Source organism: Myxocyprinus asiaticus, chromosome 15, assembly GCF_019703515.2.
Source record: "Myxocyprinus asiaticus isolate MX2 ecotype Aquarium Trade chromosome 15, UBuf_Myxa_2, whole genome shotgun sequence".
Taxonomy (NCBI): Eukaryota; Metazoa; Chordata; class Actinopteri; order Cypriniformes; family Catostomidae; genus Myxocyprinus; species Myxocyprinus asiaticus.
Window position 1 is genome coordinate 32,948,000 of NC_059358.1, and position 18,836 is coordinate 32,966,835.

An 18,836-nucleotide genomic window follows, 5' to 3' on the forward strand; every position below is an offset into this window, starting at 1 on the left:
TGACAATTTGTTATTTTAAAGCAGGTTTTTTTTTTTTTTTTAATGATTCTTCTGCTTACTACTTTGTCACTAGAACATATATTGAATGAATAAATAAAGTATCTTCGTACCTCACATCTGTAGCACTTCAGGTGAAAGTTCTTCTCTAAGGCAACAACCCTGATTGTCTCTTCACTTCCAGGGTCGGGAACAATTGGCTCATTGCAGCTTACGCAAAGCGGAGAGAAACGACTGAGAGACAGATTAAAATAAGAAAGAGAATGAAAATGAGAGCATTAAAAGGCGACAAGACAGAAAATATATAGAATCTCTCTTTTATGACGTTCATGATAGTATTAAAGGGAAAGTTCACCCAAAAATTCAAATTTGGTCATCATTTACTCACCCACATATTGTTCAAAATAAGTTTGTCTTTTATTTTGTCATTTTGGAGCTCAACAAATGTATCCCCATTCATTTTCATTATATGGAAATGAGTGGGAGGTACATTCTTTGATATTTCTCATTTTGTGTACGGAAAAACATGAGGGTGAGCAAATGATGACAGAATTGTAATTTATGGGTGAATGGTTCCTTAAATGGGATAATTAGTTAAATTACTGAAGAGTTAACAGTATAATTGTGAGCTATGGTTCAGTGCAATGGCTCACCGATGGTAATCTTTGACACAGTAGGGGTTGTTGTTATCATCAGTGATAAATGGAGCACCCTCCAGGGTGCAGCTACATGTAGTGCAGCAAAAACAGTGGGAATGGAAACATTGGCCCACTGCCTTCAGGACACGATCTGTGATTCGCTCCCCGCAGCGTGCACACACAGACAGAGACTTCTGGAAACACACATGCAGAAAAATAGAGAGAGAGAAAAAATAAAGAGATGTTTAGCTTCTCAGAACAAAATGGTACACAGCAATTCATCAGTATTATTTCTTGTTTTCCAGTAAAAATATCTAAACATCCTTACAGTAAGTTATATTTAGTTTTCAGAGTTTTCAGAGTATGTATCTTGAATATAAGTGTATTTGGGTCTATGGGACTGGCAGATATTTTTAGTGGTTTTTCACTTGAAGAAATCTGCCACTTCCACAGGACAATATACACTTGTATTCAAGATACATACTCTGAAAACAAGCCTTAATTTCTCACACTGTTCAGCTAAATTTAACTTGTAAGGATGTTTAGCTGTTTTTATTGAAAAACAAGAATGTATAAAAATAAGTTAAATATACATTTAAAATAAAAATCATGTTTCTAAAGATGTTTCTCACCATGTAGCAGTCCTCACACTCAGGTGTGCCGTCACGGTCGTAGAACTGCATGCCCTGTAGGGGGCGCAGGCAGGTAATGCAGCAGAAACAATTTGAGTGGAAAAGTTTATCCATCGCTCTGACTGCGGGTTGAGATCTGGACAAAGCCTCACCACATTTACCACACACCTCTGAAAGGGAAAAAGGTTTTCATTAGAAACAAATAACAGACAAACTTAAGAGGTAAGGGATGTTAATTACAGTGTAGAAAACACTTTGGTCTCTGGGGTGATAACTGTGTGACTGATGAGGCCACTGTTATGAACTATTAAGGAATAGTTCATTAGTCTCATCGTTTACTCACCCTTATGTTGTTTCCAACTTGTATGACTTTCTTTCTTCTGTGGAACACAAAGATATTTTGAAGGAGATTCGAGATGTTTTTGTCCATACAATGCAAGTGAATGGTGACAAAATTTTCAAGCTCCAAAAAAGCACATAAAGGCAGCATAAAGGTAACCTATAAGATGCCAGTGGTTTAATCCATGTCTACTGAAGCGAAATTGATCCAATCAATTTTGGGTGAGAACAGATGTATAAATCTGGACATGTGCAGTCTCCTTGGCGATCACCATTTCAAGCTCGATTACACTTCTTATAGCACCATCTAGCACTCTGTGCATGCTTCAAACACTAGGAAGTGTAATCGAGCCTAAAATCATGATCGTGCCTAGAGACTGCAATGGCAAGGAGTTACATTTTGGTCTGTTCTCACCCAAAACTGATTGGATCACTTCATAAGACATGGATTAAACCACTGGAGTTGTATGAATAATTTTTATGCCTCCTTTATGCACATTTTTGAGCTTTAAAATTTTGGTCACTATTCACTTGCATTTTTATTATCTCCAATAAAATATCTTTGTTTGTGTTCCGCGGAAGAAAGTGATAGAAAGTCAAATGAGTTTAAGACAACATAAGGGTGAGTAAATAATGAGAATTATATTTATTTTTTGGGTGTACTATTTCTTTAAAAGATCTTCACTAATTGACCCTTTGCTACGCCCCGCCTTGAAACGATGACCAACTGTTGCCAGAGGATATATGCATTTTTTTGCCTTAATGCTGACTGAAAGTCTCTGCAGTATTTAATCACATTACTGCATATCTTAATCTCGTAAAGAAAAATGGCACATAAAAATGACACTAACATTTTTGAGCCATGATGAGTTCCCTCTAGAATTTATAATAAATTATTTTCAGAATAGCGATTTTTGATTTATGAGTAAAATAAGGACTGTGGTTAACATCACTTGCAGACTTTAGCATTTTGTTCTACAACATCATTTACATGCAGTACCTCACACGTGAATTCTGAAACCATTTTTCAGTGAAATTCCATGCACACCAATATGCTGATACACAAAAAAATGATTTCAAGATTTAAGCATTTCAATTTCATAACAAAATTCCATCATATGAATTTCATTCATTTAACAAAATGAAATAAAATAAATAAATAAACTAAATATTTTAAGTTTTATTAATGTCATTTTGTAAAAACAAAAAAAGTTACACAATTCAATGAAATTGTATTTTGTTATGAAATTGAAATCCATATCCAAATCCATAATTGTTTTTTTTTTTAACTACCAAAAATCAGCTTTTTTTCTCCCCTTTTCTCAATGCGCTCTAAGTCCTCATGATGGCATAGTGACTCGCCTCAATCCGGGTGGCGGAGGATGAATCTCAGTTGCCTCCACATCCGAGACAGTCAATGTGCGCATCTTATCACATGACTTGTTGAGTGTGTTACCACGAAGACTTAGCGCATATGGAGGCTCACGCTATTCTCCGCGGCATCCACACACAACTCACCACGCACCCCACCGAGAGCGAAAACCACATTATAGTGACCACGAGGAGGTTAACCCACTGTGACTCTACCCACCCTAGCAACCGGGCCAATTGGTTGCTTAGGAAGCCTGACTGGAGTTACTCAGCACGCCCTAGGATTCGAACTTGCGACTCCAGGTGTGGTAGTCAGCGTCTTTACTTGCTGAGCTACACAGGGCCCCCCAAAAATAAGCTTATTGAAATATTCAGACAATGCAAAAAAAAAAAAAAAAAAAAAAAAAGTATGAGATACAAAATCAAGGGATTAATCTGTGCTTTGACATCAAAATGTAAATGGTCATGTACACAACACTTGCGCACATTGGATAAGCCGGTAAGAGCACTGGTGAAGGTGTTTACATGCAACGCGAGATCGGGGCAATGGGCAGAAATCTACACGTGTCGATGGGTTTTTGCTTATGCTGTATGACTTTACCCTGATAAAGGGAAGCCATTTAAGGAGTTTACATTACCTTACACATTGTTGGGTTAAGCATAATCGGCGTAATATTGTGTATGTAAGAGCGCTCATAGTGTGCTTAAAACATAAAAAAACATTTATGATTAAAACAAAAATAATTGCCTGATTCGTTGAGCATTTAAACATACTTGAGTTAGCAACTTGTGATTATAAAGCACAATACTCACTTTTGAGCTTTGTTGTTATAAAGTTCCAAACTCACATTTGAGGTTTGATTGTAATTTATGAAAATCAAAAAATGCTATTCTAAAAACACTGTAAATTCCAGAGGGAACCCATGGCGAATTAGCCTTCTGGGTTGGCCTACAAATTAAACAGCTAAATAGGCACCTACAAAATCGATGCTGACAAAGACAGAGCAACATCACTATAACACTCTTCCAGAGACATCCAGACAAGGGAGAGGTGAACTGCTATGGTGTTTAGACACTGATAACAGAAAAATAAACTGACATAGAGTCAGTATCAACCAGAACACCTACACAGACAGATAAAGCGTGAGAGAGAGAGAGAGAGAGACAGACAGAGGCAGAGAAGTCTGGCACCATCACACAGTCCATATTTAGTACAGCTTGTCTGCTGTGCTTCCAACATATGCCATATGGAAGCCAGTGAGGCTGAAATGTAGTATCAAAATAATGATAGAACCAAGACATCAATGCAAACAGAAAAAATTTAAATCAAGTTTCAAAAGGAATGCAAAGTGAAATCTTAAGGGTGTGGGTGTGTTTACGCAGGATGGAGAAGTTAGAGTTCAGTCAGTGCGAGGTGTAGGTGTGCATACAAATCAAATCAAAATCAAATCACTTTATTGTCACTCAACCATATACACAAGTGCAACAGTGGGTGAAAGTCTTGGGTGCAGTTCCGAGCAACACAGCAGTCATGACAGTGATGAGACATATACCAATTTACAATAAACATCAGATTTACACAACACAATTTACATATCTAATATGCACATAATTACAACACAATACACAAATAATAATATACAATGTACAGTATACAATACATACAATACAGAATACACAGTATACAATAAAAATAGTATATATAAAATATACAGTAGGTTGTATTGTACTGTATTGACATTCAGGCTGTCGGTTGGTAGTCAGTTGCCAGTGTGTTGTTAAGAGAGAATATCATTTATGACAGTCCGGTGTGAGATAATAGGATTAATAAAGTGCAGTGCTTATGTATATTGATCGTGAGAGATCATGAGTTCAAAAGTCTGATTGCTTGGTGAAGATGCTGTCACGAAGTCGGCTGGTGCGGGTCCTGATGCTGCGATACCGCCTGCCTGATGGTAGCAGTGAGAACAGCCCATGGCTCGGGTGGCTGGAGTCTCTGATGATCCTCCGAGCTTTTTTCACACACCGCCTGGTATATATGTCCTGGAGGGAGGGAAGCTCACCTCCGATGATGTGCCTGGCAGTTCGCACCACCCTTTGCAGCGCTTTGCGGTTGAGGGCAGTGCTATTGCCATACCAGGCAGTGATGCAGCCAGTCAGGATGCTCTCTACAGTGCTGGTGTAGAGCCGTGTGAGGATGTGGTGGTTCATTCCAAACTTCCTCAGCCGTCTCAGGAAGAAGCAGTGCTGGTGAGCCTTCTTCACAATGGCCTCAGTGTGGACGGACCATGTGAGTTCCTCTGTGATGTGGACACTGAGGAACTTGAAGCTGCTGACTCTCTCCACTGGTGCTCCATAGATGGTGATGGGACTGTATTCTCTGTCTTTTCTCCTGAAGTCCACCACAAGCTCCTTGGTCTTACTGACATTGAGGGAGAGGTTGTGCTCCTGACACCAGCGTGTCTAGAGTGTGCACCTCCTCTCTGTAGGCTGTTTCATCATTGTCAGTGATCAGACCTACCACAGTCCTATCATCAGCTAACTTAATGATGGCATTGGAGCTATGTGTTGCCACACAGTCATGTGTGTACAGGGAATACAGGAGTGGGCTGAGAACACAGCCCTGCGGGGCTCCAGTGTTGAGGGTCAGTGAGGAGGAGATGTTGCTGCCCATTCTAACCACCTGGTGTCTGCTTGACAGGAAGTCCAGGATCCAGCTGCACAGTGAGCTGTTTAAGCCCAGAGCCCGGAGTTTCACATCAAGCTTGGAGGGCACTATGGTGTTGAATGCTGAGCTGTAGTCTACAAACAACACTCACATATGTGTTCCTTTTTTCCAGGTGGGAGAGAGCAGTGTGCAGTGTAGATGCAATGGCATCATCAGTGGAGCGGTTGTTGCAGTTTGCAAACTGCAGTGAGTCTAGTGAGGCAGGCAGCACAGGGAGGACAGGTTATAACAGTGTGTGTGTGTGTGTGTGTGTGTGTACCTGTAGCTGAAGAGGTGCTCACAGAAGGATGTTTGTCCATGTCTTTGATGAAATCCTTTGTCATTTTCTCCAGCTCTTCTACTTCCCTCATGGTGAGAGGAGCTCCACCAGGCCCTGAGCCTGAACTAGACAGCTAGCAAACAACAGCATATTACTCCAAAACATTCCTTTAAAACTAACAATTACATAACAATCTACTACTGTACTCACACTTAGCTGCTGTATCAGTTTTTTGTCAAATTTATTCTCAAGAAATTTAAGATTAGTAAAATTTAAGTTTGAAAATTTGAAATTGATATACAATGTTCAGTAATCATTATCTAACTAACGGCAAAGACCTTGTTGTTATATGTACCTAGGGCTATTTTTCCATTTATAGCTGCCTATGAGGTCCTTTCACACCAAACGCGAATTTTCGCCGCAATTAAGATTTTGAATAGAAACAATGGGTTCCTATGGATCCTTTCACACCATGAAAGTTTTTTTTTTTTTTTTTTTTTACAAGGAGTGTGCAGATTCTTTTTCCTTTTCCCTGTGTTGAAATGCCATGGCCAATAAAATATGAGCTTTGGATGATGTGTTAGGAGCCCCTGCAGTTATCAAAACCAGCATAACTGGTGATGCTAATGCACAGAAAGCAGTTTTGCCCACCGACATTAAACGCTGCATTAACTCAAGAAAGAAATCCTGAACCGGCAGTGAGGATGTGTATTATATTTGCATCAAATTAAAAACCCAAACCATCTTTTCTAATATGGGTTCTCTTCACATGTAAATGATAGTTTATTGCTACATCTCTGTCTTTAACTACACAGTAAATGTGGGTTGGTTCTTGTTTGCAGCCAACAGAAAACAAAATGTGTGCTAAATGTGGCTATGAAGCAGCACTAATGAGTTAAAACCTAGGCTTACCTAATACTTTGAAGGAATAATTCACCCAAAAATGAAAATTCTGTCATGATTTACTCAGTGTGATATAGTTCCAAACCCATATAACTTTCTTTTTTTATGCGGAACATAAAAGTAGAATATCCCGGTCCGTCTTTTCAATACAATGGCTGTTGATTTTCAATCTTTAAAAAGGACCCAAAAGCATCACAAAAGTATTTTTAAAAATGTATTACTTTTCCAGTGAAAATCTTGATGTCTGTTGTTCGTTCATGAGTGCAGGAGAGAAGCTCGTTCACTTGTGTTATTTTTAGTCACATGGACTACTTTAAAGATACGTTTGGGTCTTTTTTTAAGATCTAAATTCACTGAAAAGATGGACCGCAATATTCATTACAAATTACCCCATTGTATTCTGTTGAAGAAAAAGTCATATGGTTTTGGAACGACATCAGGGTGTGTAAATTATGACAGAATAAAAATTTTTTGGGTGAACGATCCTTTTAAAATAATTATTTTGCTACCTTGCAAGCACTGGTATTTTCTTCTGGAAATGCAAATCTAGTTTCTATTTTGATCTTTTTTTTTTTTTTTTTTTTGCTTTATTACATTAATAAATTAATTTATATTAATGCATCATGTTACAATCTAAAGCACACCCACCTTTGTAGAGCTAGTGTTTGTTGGTCTGATGAATGATGACACAGGTGATGTCTTGGACTGAGGTGCAGCTGGAGGAGGCGGGATAACATTTTTCTGGCTGCCAATAGGTGATGTTACAGAGTGATTAAAAGCAGGTGCAGGGGCGGGAACACTCGCTGGAGGAGCAACAGGGGCAGGAGGAGCAGCAGGTGGTGGTGGAAATGAGCATTGGGCAGGGGGTTTAACGGCATGATTAAACCCTCTTGCGACTCCAGAGGGTGCGGGACTCACTGATTTAGAGCCAAAATTTGAATTTGGCTGACTGGGAGTAAAGTTGGTTTTCGGAGCAACAGCTGGGCCTTTAGCCAGTGACTGTGCAGGGGCAGAGGTTTGGCTCTGAATGGCCGGTCGGAACGTTGTTCGGGCACGCAGCTCCTCAGCCCAGGGGGCGGGGGGAGGCCTATCCTGTAGTTCAGGAGGGGGCAGAAAGGAAAGGGCGGGCTTGGGGGCAGTTGGTGGTGGTGCCGCCGGCTTTGACACTGGTACTGATGAAAATTGGCTAGGCAACTGACCAAACAAATAGACAGAGGCATGTGTCACACATCTGATGGGAAAAAGGAACTTAACAGGCTTACACAATCACTAAATTGTAACATCATAGTGTTGCAAGACTGAGATTCTTAGGCTCATTAAAGGGAAATAATTAAATCATGAAGGTCAACATTAGCATGTCAGAGGTTAAAGGTTGTGTGTTGTGTTTACCTTTGGTTTGAAAGGTCCACTGGTCTCCATCTCTGATAACATATCAGACAAAGAGCCCAGTTGCCTGTCAAAACTTGTCTGTTTCTCCAGCAGCTTCTACAGACAGAGAATAAGAGACAAATTGAGGAGGAGGAGGGTGAGAGGAGCGAAGCAATGAGACAAAATAAGTGTGGGGTGAGAGGATGTGGTTTAGGACAAGAGAGAAGACAAGAAAGGGTGAATCATCCATGAGATCAGATGTTATGTGAGAAAGAGAGCAAGCACATTCGAATTTGAGGCGATAAAAGGGTGGGAAAGAGATACAGCAATAAAATAGACTATATAAATATGGAACAGAAAATAACAGGGTCAGAGCTGAACAAAATACTCCTGAGGAGAAACTAAAAAGTGTGGAGTACAGCTATAAATAAGGATGAAAGAAACTGTGCCTGGAGTATAATTAATGCAAATTCTGAGAAAATAAAAGGGCAGAATGTGTGTTTGAATCCACAATGAGAGGGATGAAGATCTTAGAAATGTGGATGAGCTGAGAAAGAAACAAACAAATGACAGTCTTTCACTCAGCAAACCACAGCACTGTATGATCACTGCAATGAGCCCTGTTCGAAGCGGAAACATGCACTTTTCTATGGATCATAGTCGTATTTTATTTTTATTTATCTCGAGTGAAAACTAGGCTGTGGGGGTCTTGAAGGAATGTTCCAGGTTCAATACATGTTAAACTCAATCGACAGCATTCGTGGCATAAAAAAATTTAACATTTTGAATAAAAATCGCAGTTAGAATTAAGGTGAATGGGGCCACTGTTACACACTCTTTCAAAAGTATAGCTACATAACATAAACATTATAGAAAACATGATTTTAGTGTGATAAAATCACCTTATCTGTGTAAAGTTGTCTCCAATATTACAACTTCGTTGTGATGACGACACAACACCGATAAACCCTGTAACTTGTTGAAATGCTGGTAAATCTGAGATTTTTCTCCACTAAAATTAGATTAACACATATAATGCAAACATCTTGTGGCTATAGTTTTGAAACCATGTGTATTTTAATGTTTATTTACAGGCCACTTTTCACTTCCATTGTAAGTGCCTTACTGTAACCGCGATATTTGCCTTTTCGAAATAATCAAGGGACATTTTGAAAGAACTTTTCATTGTAATCAACATTATTCCACAAATCCTGACAATTGACCTTGACTTGTATTGAACCTGGAACATTCCTTGAATGTGTTAGCTTGCGTCTTATTTTTACTGATATTTCCCAGATTTTTTGTCCAATGGAAAATTATTGGAGAGGTGTTTTTTGACTTAAAGGTGAAGCGTGTAATTTCGTTCTACATTAAAATCACAATCCAATCTATCCTTTAAAATCAATACTAATTTTATATGCAGAGACAACTACAACCAAAGTCATTCATAAACTGGCTTAAGCCCAAAGTATACTTTGGTCAGACCAGACGCAAACTCTAGGTGTCTGTGTACAGGACGTGTGATGCAAATTTCACCATCAGCAGAGTGCTCGAGCACTGAATGCATGCGGCCCAATTTTTGTAACCACGTGCACTCTGACGCACATGTGCCTGGAATTATTTGCAGTCATTAGTTGGCCCACAAGGTGGCAACACTCACCGTTGAGCCACTGCTGTCACGAAGTAGTGATAGAAGATGTAATCACCGATAAACAACAGTAGATGTGCACATCAAAAGCGCATGTGTGAGGAGGTCTGGAAACCTGCATTTGTATAACTTGAGCTGAAGGATTATAAAAGACATCTTTATGGGTCTAAACACCTGAAGAGAAACAGTCCAGTATCTCATAGCAGTCGTAGCGCGCAACGGCCTGTGTATGCGCACACAGTTAAATGAAGTATACAGTACTTCGAAAGGCTGAGTGTTCAACTGTATGCAGACGCTAAGCGTTCACGTCAAAACCGAAGTATACTTTGGGCTTTACTGATAAGTGTAAACACTATGTCTCTGTCGTGCTATGAAAACATTGGTATTTCTGTTTGATCCTGACCTCCCAACACAGAAACATTGGCTCAAACAACATCTCTAGGTAAACTGGGGGCATTGTTCAAGAAACCTATTTGAAAACAGTCATTATTTTATCATTTCGTTTGGTGATGCTAGTGGTGCAGAAATTACACACAACAGTACGACAAACTGAATGAACGGTACTTTTCTTCTTCACAGCCTCGCTTTCATTCATGCACAAATTAAATATGACATCTACCTTGACTAAGGTCTATTACAGTGAACTTCACTACCCGACTGTGATAATGCAAGAGTGATCACACACACACACACACACTACTAAAAACAGTTGTATTTAGATAAAATTCTAAGAAAATGCTGCATGAAAAAAAAGTGCAATGGTTTTTGTGCTGTAGTTTAATTGCTTACAGTAGGTCTATTTGATTCAACAAGGCCCTGTGCAAATTATGATGTTGCCCAATTAATGTATATCACACGCACCACAATAACACATCCACAAATAGAGCCAGGGCTTATATAGACATGTCAGCAGCCAGCACACATAACTGCTTAAATTGACTTTCCCATGTCCTCTCTGTTCCCACAAAGAAAGAGATGAACTAGGATAACTTAATTCTGTAAAACATTCTAGCAGGAATGCCATAATGTGTCAGAATGGAAATTTGGCTTAAAGGCAAATGCAGTGAAATAGTGCTCGGTACAGAGCAGAAGCATTTTAAATGGCTTAAGACTTATGGGCAGTTAAGGGAATAGCATAAATTCTGTCATCATTTACTAACACCTTAATGTCATTCCAAACCCATATGATTTTCTTTCTGCTGTGGAAAAAAATGAAAAGTTATATTTGCATAATGAGTGCTCTTTTTTTCTTTCGAGATCTAAAAATGACAAAGCACTTTGGACATTATGCAAAATATCGTCTCCTAGGTTCAGTGGAATAAATAACGTTGTACAGGTTTTGAACAATATGAAGTTGAATAAATGATGACAGAATTGATATTTTAGGGTAAACAACCCTTTCTGAAGACTTGAATTCAGCCTGCACTTAAATCCAATGTCTGGAGGCTTACCTGAGAGTTGCCACCTGCACCAGTCTCAGGAAGAGGAGGAGGAGGTGGTGGGGGAGGAGGCGGAAAGTGGGCAGAGGGTACGGAGGTGAACTCCTCAGGAGGAGCAGGGAGGGGCAGGTCTTCTGCGACGGGGGGCGGGGCTGGGAATGAAGGAGGAGGAACATCAGATGCAGGGGGTGTGATATGGCATTCCAGAGGGGGGGCTGGGAGCTCTGCATCATCCAGCGGAGGAGGTGGAGGGGGCGGGAAGTCTAATAGACAGAGGCAGTGAATTTCATTACACTCCACTTACAATTAACAATGACAAAAACACAATCGTTTCTGCATTGTCTATTCACCTAAACACAAAGCAAGATCGCATAGCTTTTGTATATAGTGTACAAGTATTACTTTACATCATTGCTTCTTACACATCCAACTCTTGGAATCCTCAGAATTGGAATTAGACGGACAATTTAGCTATTGAATACAAAATAATGCACTGCAATGCAATGCTTTGAGTCAGACTCAACAGCTTACACCCTGAAAAATGCTTTAACACTTGGCTCAAAAGTGGTAACTTGTTTTCTCTTGTATTGTATATCTCTAACAGAAATGTTTGGAAATGCACTTTGTTGCCAAGCACATGTGTTGCAATGCAAGGCTAAAAGGAGAGGATTACTAAAATTGTGCAAGATGTTACAGTCACGGCAAAAATAAACAAAGCTCAAGTCTAAAACAATCCAACGGAGGCTTTTGAGATGGTAAACCAAAGAAAATGTGGTTACTAGTTGCTCTGGTTAAAAGGATAAGATCTATAATGCCCCTTTTCCAAAAAAGGGTGATGATGCCAGTTCCCGATCTCGAACCACATCACCAGTCTAAAACAAAACATCTGAACTAGATATCAGTGGGAAAAGGGGTACAAGTTGTTAAGTTCACAGGTAGTTAACTTTAAAGAAAATAGTTTAATAAATTAAAGAGATTTAATTTAAAGGAATTAGTCTTACCCTCACAAACTGCTGAAGGGGGCGGGGGCATCTCTCCAACTCGCCCAATTACACCTGTGCTTACGGTCTGTACTTTGGGCCGCGGAGGTGCGACTGACGCAAACTTTTTGGGTTGGTTGTAGAATGAAGGGGCGGTGACTTTGAGGGACACAGAGGAAGTTACCACAAAGGGCTTGCTGCTGCTAGAGTCAGCCATCTTAATCTGAAAATAATGGACAATATGTGGGGGGAAAAACATTGTAGTCATGAGCCAAGAAAGAAAAAAATGCATCAGTGTTACAGTATCAAATTACTTGTCTTTTTCAGTTCATGTGCAATGTTTTGCAAAGAAAAAAAAGAAAATGTAATTCAAGACCACCAGGACTGATCAAGTTTGTATAGTTAGGCAAAATAGCATATGGAAAATCTGAATGTTTTGTCAGTGGTCTGTTGCTTTGGTGTTTGGAGCAGCTTTGTTTTTGTGGAACTGGTACTCTAGAGAAGGGGTGGGGAACCTTTTTCCTATTAAGGGCCATTTGAGTATTTACAAAATACTTCGTGGGCCATACATTTGCTTACATTTTCTGATTGTGGGTTGAAATTGTACTCTTTTCATACTAGATCTTTCTATTATACAGTATTTTGCGTTAATAATTATTTTTACGTTTTATTATTTTTATTATAATTATTATTTTTTTTTTTTACAATTAATGGAATCAAGGCCTTTTTTTGCTTTTCAAATTATTTCTCGAATGGCCTCGCATGCTGGGTAAAATGGTCTTGCGGTCCTTATACACCCCTGAGGCCTGACGTTCCCCACCCCTGCTCTAGAGAGTCATCCTGTATATAGATTAAACATCTGGGTAAAATTTCAAAGTCCTCTCCTGCATCTCCCAAGTGTTATTATCATTAGCAAAACTAAACCAAATGTTAACTTTACAAACATTATGTAAAAAACTGAAACTAAACTACAATACATGTAGTTTCATGACGGCAAATTTGACCTAAAATAAAATAAAAATGACCACAAAATAATTTTGGTATATCATTATATCATATAAACTAAAAACTTTACAAGCTGTCTTCATTAAAAATGCCACTATTAATGGCCCAGTGAGATTTAACCCTGTTAAATATTAAATGATATCAGTTAAAGCAAAAAAAAAAAAAAAAAGGCAACTCTAAATGACTATAAACAAAATACAATCTAAATATACTTGGAAAAACTAGAAGCAAAAAACACAAAAAATATTACAACTAAAACTAACAAAGCAAAATTACATTACAAGTTGAAAATAAAATAGAAATAAAAAATACATATAAAATTCTAAAATATAATAATGCTGGTTGCAAGTTTTAAATAGCCTGAACTTGAGCAATTTAACAATGTTTGCAGAGTTTTTCCAATAACATCATGGTTGTAAAATAAGATAATTTCAAAAGCATTCTTTAGTGATGCTGAACAGGTGGTGATGATCTGTTCCTATTTTGAGTTTACTGTAATTACACAGAAGTAAATACATCATGGTCCACAATGCTGCTTCTTGTCTTTTCAACACTTAAGTTCTGGCTTGGAAGGCAAGTTTTTACTGTAAACTGTTAAGTGTTTAAAACTAACATGCACAAGCCACGAATAGCGCACTGTCTAACTAGACCGGAACTAAAACTCTGTCTGTCTGCCCAACCGTTACTCATCACTTGGGTGAGGTAAAACAAGGAAATCCTTTACTAAAATACCGCCACCGAGTGATTTTCATGAAATAGATGCCAAACAACTACACTGCATGGGGCTCGTCTGGACATGGCCATTGTCATGCTGAAACTAATAATGGGCGTAGCTGAAATAGCCAAATTAGAAAGGTATGTTCAACATTGTCCATATACTTCAGGCCACTTCCCCTTATATAATCTCAGGTACTGTTTTGCTGCCTAAATTGACTGGTTTCATATCCACACTTTGCTTGACTTTGTTTCAAATCCAGAAAAAGGTCTCACTCTCTGAATCCAACAGTCAGTTTTTTTTGTCCTTTTTTGAGCTTGACAATCTAGAGACACTATTCACTTTCATTACAAAGATTATTCAAATTTCTCCTTTTGTGCTCCTTGAAAGAAAAAGTCATACAGTTTTTGAGCAACATTAGGTTGCGTAAATAATGACAGATTTTCATTTTTGGTTGAACTCTTCCTTTAAGTCATGTACTAACAGGACACAGCTGACACAGATGGTGAGAGAAACATCAAGATACACTGTCGTCTTGAGGATATAATTTCCATTCTGAATGTGTGTGCATGCAAGCGAGCTGACCAAATGGAGGTTCTCCCTTTTAAAGCCTTAGGTATGGTCAACTGAGCTTGAGCTAGAAACAGTTGAAGTGCTTGAGACATGTGGATGTGATATTCCTCAGGAGTGCTCTAATGGCATGTGTTATGCACAAATATTTACTTCAAGCATGTTTGCCATTAAAAACCATGGCGTTACCTCATTCTCCTCCTCTTTCTACTGTAGCAGATCCAAGTCTCATTTGACCCAATGACTGAGTCATAACTTTTTTCCATTGTAATTCTCGTAATACTGCCAGTAAACCATATCAAAGACTCCTACTTTTGAAAGTATGAATTACGGACGATGGTAAACATTTTAAATGCAGAATATTCAGCTGTCTGTCCCAGCCAATCAGCTTTCGCCTTCAACCCACTGTTGACTTTCCAGGGAGATGTACATAAGAATTTTGTGATAGAAAGAAAAGTTTCTAGTATTACCAATTGGAGCCACGTGCCTGTTATTCTTGCCTGATTACCTCATTATATCCTGTCATATCATGTTACAGTTTGTTGAAGTCAACTGCCAATGGAGAACAATAAGATAAAAAAAAAAAAAAAAAAAAAAAAAGAGAAGAGAAGGAAGGGTGACATGCTTTGTGGCTTAGTATGGGATCCTATTCACATGTAGTTTCATGTATCTCAGAATTAATTTACACCTTTTCATTCATCCCATTGCAATTCTATCAACCTCAACCTGATCTGTGCTCTACAGTACAAATGTAAACAACAGTACAACATATACACACACACACACACACACACACACACACACACACACACACACAGGCAGCCAAATGTTTGGAATAATGTACAGATTTTTCTCTTATGAAAAGAAACTGGTACTTTTATTCACCAAAGTGGCATTCAACTGATCACAAAGTATAGTCAGGACATTACTGATGTAAAAAACAGCACCACCACTATTTTAAAAAAGTAATTTTTGATCAAATCTAGACAGGCCCCATTTCCAGCAGCCATCACTCCAACACCTTATCCTTGAGTAATCATGATAAATTGCTAATTTGGTACTAGAAAATCACTTGCCATTAATCAAACACAGCTGAAAGATATTTAGTTTGTTAAATGAAGCTTAACATTGTCTTTGTGTTTGTTCTTGAGTTGCCACAGTATGCAATAGACTGGCATGTCTTAAGGTCAATATTGTCAAAAATATTTTCATATAAGTCAAAAATGTACTCAGCTGACAGCTTCATTGAATTCTACCCGCTCAACACCAGTTTCATGTTCAACAGTAAAGAGAAGACTCAGGGGTGCAGGCCTTACGGGAAGAATTGCAAAGAAAAAGCCACTTTTGAAACAGAAAAACAAAAAGAAAAGGTTAGAGTGGGCAAAGAAACACAGACATTGGACAACAGATAACTGGAAAAGAGTGTTATTGGTCATGTAAGGTGCATGAGAAGTGCCCGACAAGACAGCCACATCTATGGCAAGTGCTACAGGAAGTGTGGGGTGAAATGTCACCTGAGTATCTGGACAAACTGACAGCTAGAATGCCAAAGATCTGCAAAGCTGTCATTGCTGCACATGGAGGATTTTTTAAAGTAATTTAAGAAAATTCATGTTCTGACTATACAATGTGATTGGTTGAATGCCACTTTGGTGAATAAAAGTACCAATTTCTTACCATAAGAGCAAAATCTGTACATTATTCCAAACTTTTGGCCACCAGTGCATATATATATAAAACAATATAAACAATTCAATACTTAAATAAAAGACCTTTCACCTAATTTTCAGTTTTAATTTGGAACTTGATGGACGGAGACCAAAATATAAGATTATTCATAACAAATGAATAAGTTTGTCATTATAACACACACATACAAAATGACTCAATGAACAATGCTAATATGAAACAAATAATTCTCTAAATTCTGATTGACATTCATAAAATAGGTGATATGGATTATTTACACATGCATCCTCACATCTGTTGAATTATATAGTAATGCAGAAAGTTGTGACTAAACAAATAAAATTTGCTTTAAGTTGCACCTAATTACAGCATCCACATAAGTTCTTCCTTGCTTTGACTAGGGATGTGCACGAGTAGTCGAATACTCAAGTATTCGTTCTGCAATATTTATTCGAATAGTAAAAATACTATTCGAATTTCGCAAAGTTTTGCTTTGCTGGCCATAAATACAGTGAGATGCATGTAAATGTAAATCCTGAACACAACCTAAAACTGGCAGTTATAACAGAATACACTGGATGGCAACAAGTTGATCACATTTGATGAGGAAAGGGTTCTGTCAGTATGTTCAGATGGACACCAAAAAAGCGGGTTATTGCCAGAATGTGGCTTACTGCGAGAAAGCTTGGTTCCTGTTTAAATGTACTGGATAAGCGGTGTACTCTTTACTCCCGTATATGTGCAGCTCGTCAGAAAGCAGCATCCCCGTAACAACGTAATCCCCGCGACGCTTCTGTAAACAACAAACATGGCATCCGAGAAAGACTTTGCTAGCTGAGTTAAGGGACATTCCATAATTTAATCTGGTGTGTATAAATGAGTATAGTTTACTGAGCATGTGGATATGCTTGTTTTTCTCAACAAAAACATTATACAATATAAACATAACTATTATATGTCGAGTGTTTATATTCGTCCTATACGTTAACTGCGTCAGTCTACTTCATTAGCGTTTTCTTTTTGTTCGCTTTGCGTGAGCTTCAATGCTTTCATTCTATACTTTTTTGTTTTCACACATTGCTTGTTTAAATATTTTCAACAACAAAAAACACAGGACATAATAGAAACTTGTTTTTTTTTTTCTCCCAATTTGGAATGCCCAATTCCCAATGTGCTTTTTTAAGTCCTCATGGTGGCGTAGTGATTTGCCTCAGTCCGGATGGCGGAGGACAAACCCCAGTTGCCTCCACGTCTGAGACCATCAACCCACACATCTTATCACGTGGCTTGTTGAGCGCATTGCCACAGAGACATAGCGCGTGTGGAGGCTTCACTCCATCCACTGCGGCAACCACGCTCAACTCACCATGCGCCCCACCGAGAACGAACCACATTATAGTGACCACAAGGAGGTTACCCATGTGACTCTACCCTCCCTAGCAACCGGGGATTCGAACTAGTGAGCTAGCGAACTCCAAGGGTTGGTAGCCAGTGTATTTTCCCAATGAGCTACCCAGGCCCCCCAGAAGCTTGTTTTTTTTTTTTTTTTAATGGTGACGCAACCTTTATGACTACAAAAATAATTTTACAACATCTCTTTCTCATTAATTACCTTCATTTAAATAATAGAATATTCGAATATTCATTTTTTTATGAGCTTAAATATTCGAATACCAAATTATTGATGAATGCCCATCCTTAGCTTTGACTGGTTTGGGACACGTCTGTTGCAAATGTTAATTTGTCACTCTTGTGTGTAAATAACGTAAAGCCCTTTGCACACCACATGCAGATGTTTACATTTTGAATAGAAACAATGGATTCCTAGAGAGCAATTCACACCTTAGGGCCCTAAGATTTCCGCATTGTGGAAAACGGACGGAATCGCGGAATCCAGTCATAAAAATGGAATTAACTATAGAACGCAGAATGTCATGGAAATGGACAAACTTGGGATAAAATTAATGTATAAATGCACAATTAATCAAATTAAAATCGGGATATTTCCAAATGTGATGATTAAACCACAAAAGGCTGTGATTTAATTCAACAAATACCATATACGGTCTTATATATGGCTGAGCTGCAAGCTTCATCAGTAAGTGAATGTGAGCTGCATCATAAACATCATGTGCGCTCTGTGTGTATAAATGACAACGAGCAGAGAATTGTATTCTCTGTGAAGCGCAACACATGCATAGTATATTTTTATATAATTAAATCACAGGTTTAACAGGCACATTAGCCCACAGGGTGAACTGCTTTTATGAAGAGAAGTCTGGTGAAGTTGTCTAAAGCATCTGGTTCTCTGCCAAAACTTCAAAATAAAAGTTCCTTTTAACTAGACATCTGAAATGGAAAAAATGCGATAGCAATATATTACTTCTGTATAGTAAAATGTAAAATTCAATGTAGTAGTATTAATAACGATAATAATATATAAATAATTATTACATTATATCTAAGCAACATCTCACAAGCAAGATTTTATTTTCTGCTTTCATTGACACTGTGATGCTCTACTGTGCAGCACTGTATTTGACAAAATAAATACA

At 38.3% G+C, this 18,836-nt stretch overlaps 1 protein-coding gene across 2 annotated transcripts in view; it reads right to left on the bottom strand.

The window, feature by feature from the left end:
- Positions 1–18,836, bottom strand: part of LOC127452742 (zyxin-like) — a 45,317-nt gene that overhangs the window by 2,011 nt on the left and 24,470 nt on the right. For both annotated transcript variants that reach the window (XM_051718407.1, XM_051718406.1), the window contains exons 2-9: positions 12,324–12,525; positions 11,335–11,585; positions 8,257–8,352; positions 7,516–8,061; positions 5,965–6,097; positions 1,268–1,437; positions 651–829; positions 111–231 (exon numbers count right to left, since the gene is read on the bottom strand). In XM_051718407.1, the coding sequence (XP_051574367.1) occupies positions 111–231; positions 651–829; positions 1,268–1,437; positions 5,965–6,097; positions 7,516–8,061; positions 8,257–8,352; positions 11,335–11,585; positions 12,324–12,519 (1,692 nt within the window). In that variant the 5' untranslated portion in view covers positions 12,520–12,525. The remainder of the gene's footprint in view (positions 1–110; positions 232–650; positions 830–1,267; positions 1,438–5,964; positions 6,098–7,515; positions 8,062–8,256; positions 8,353–11,334; positions 11,586–12,323; positions 12,526–18,836) is intronic.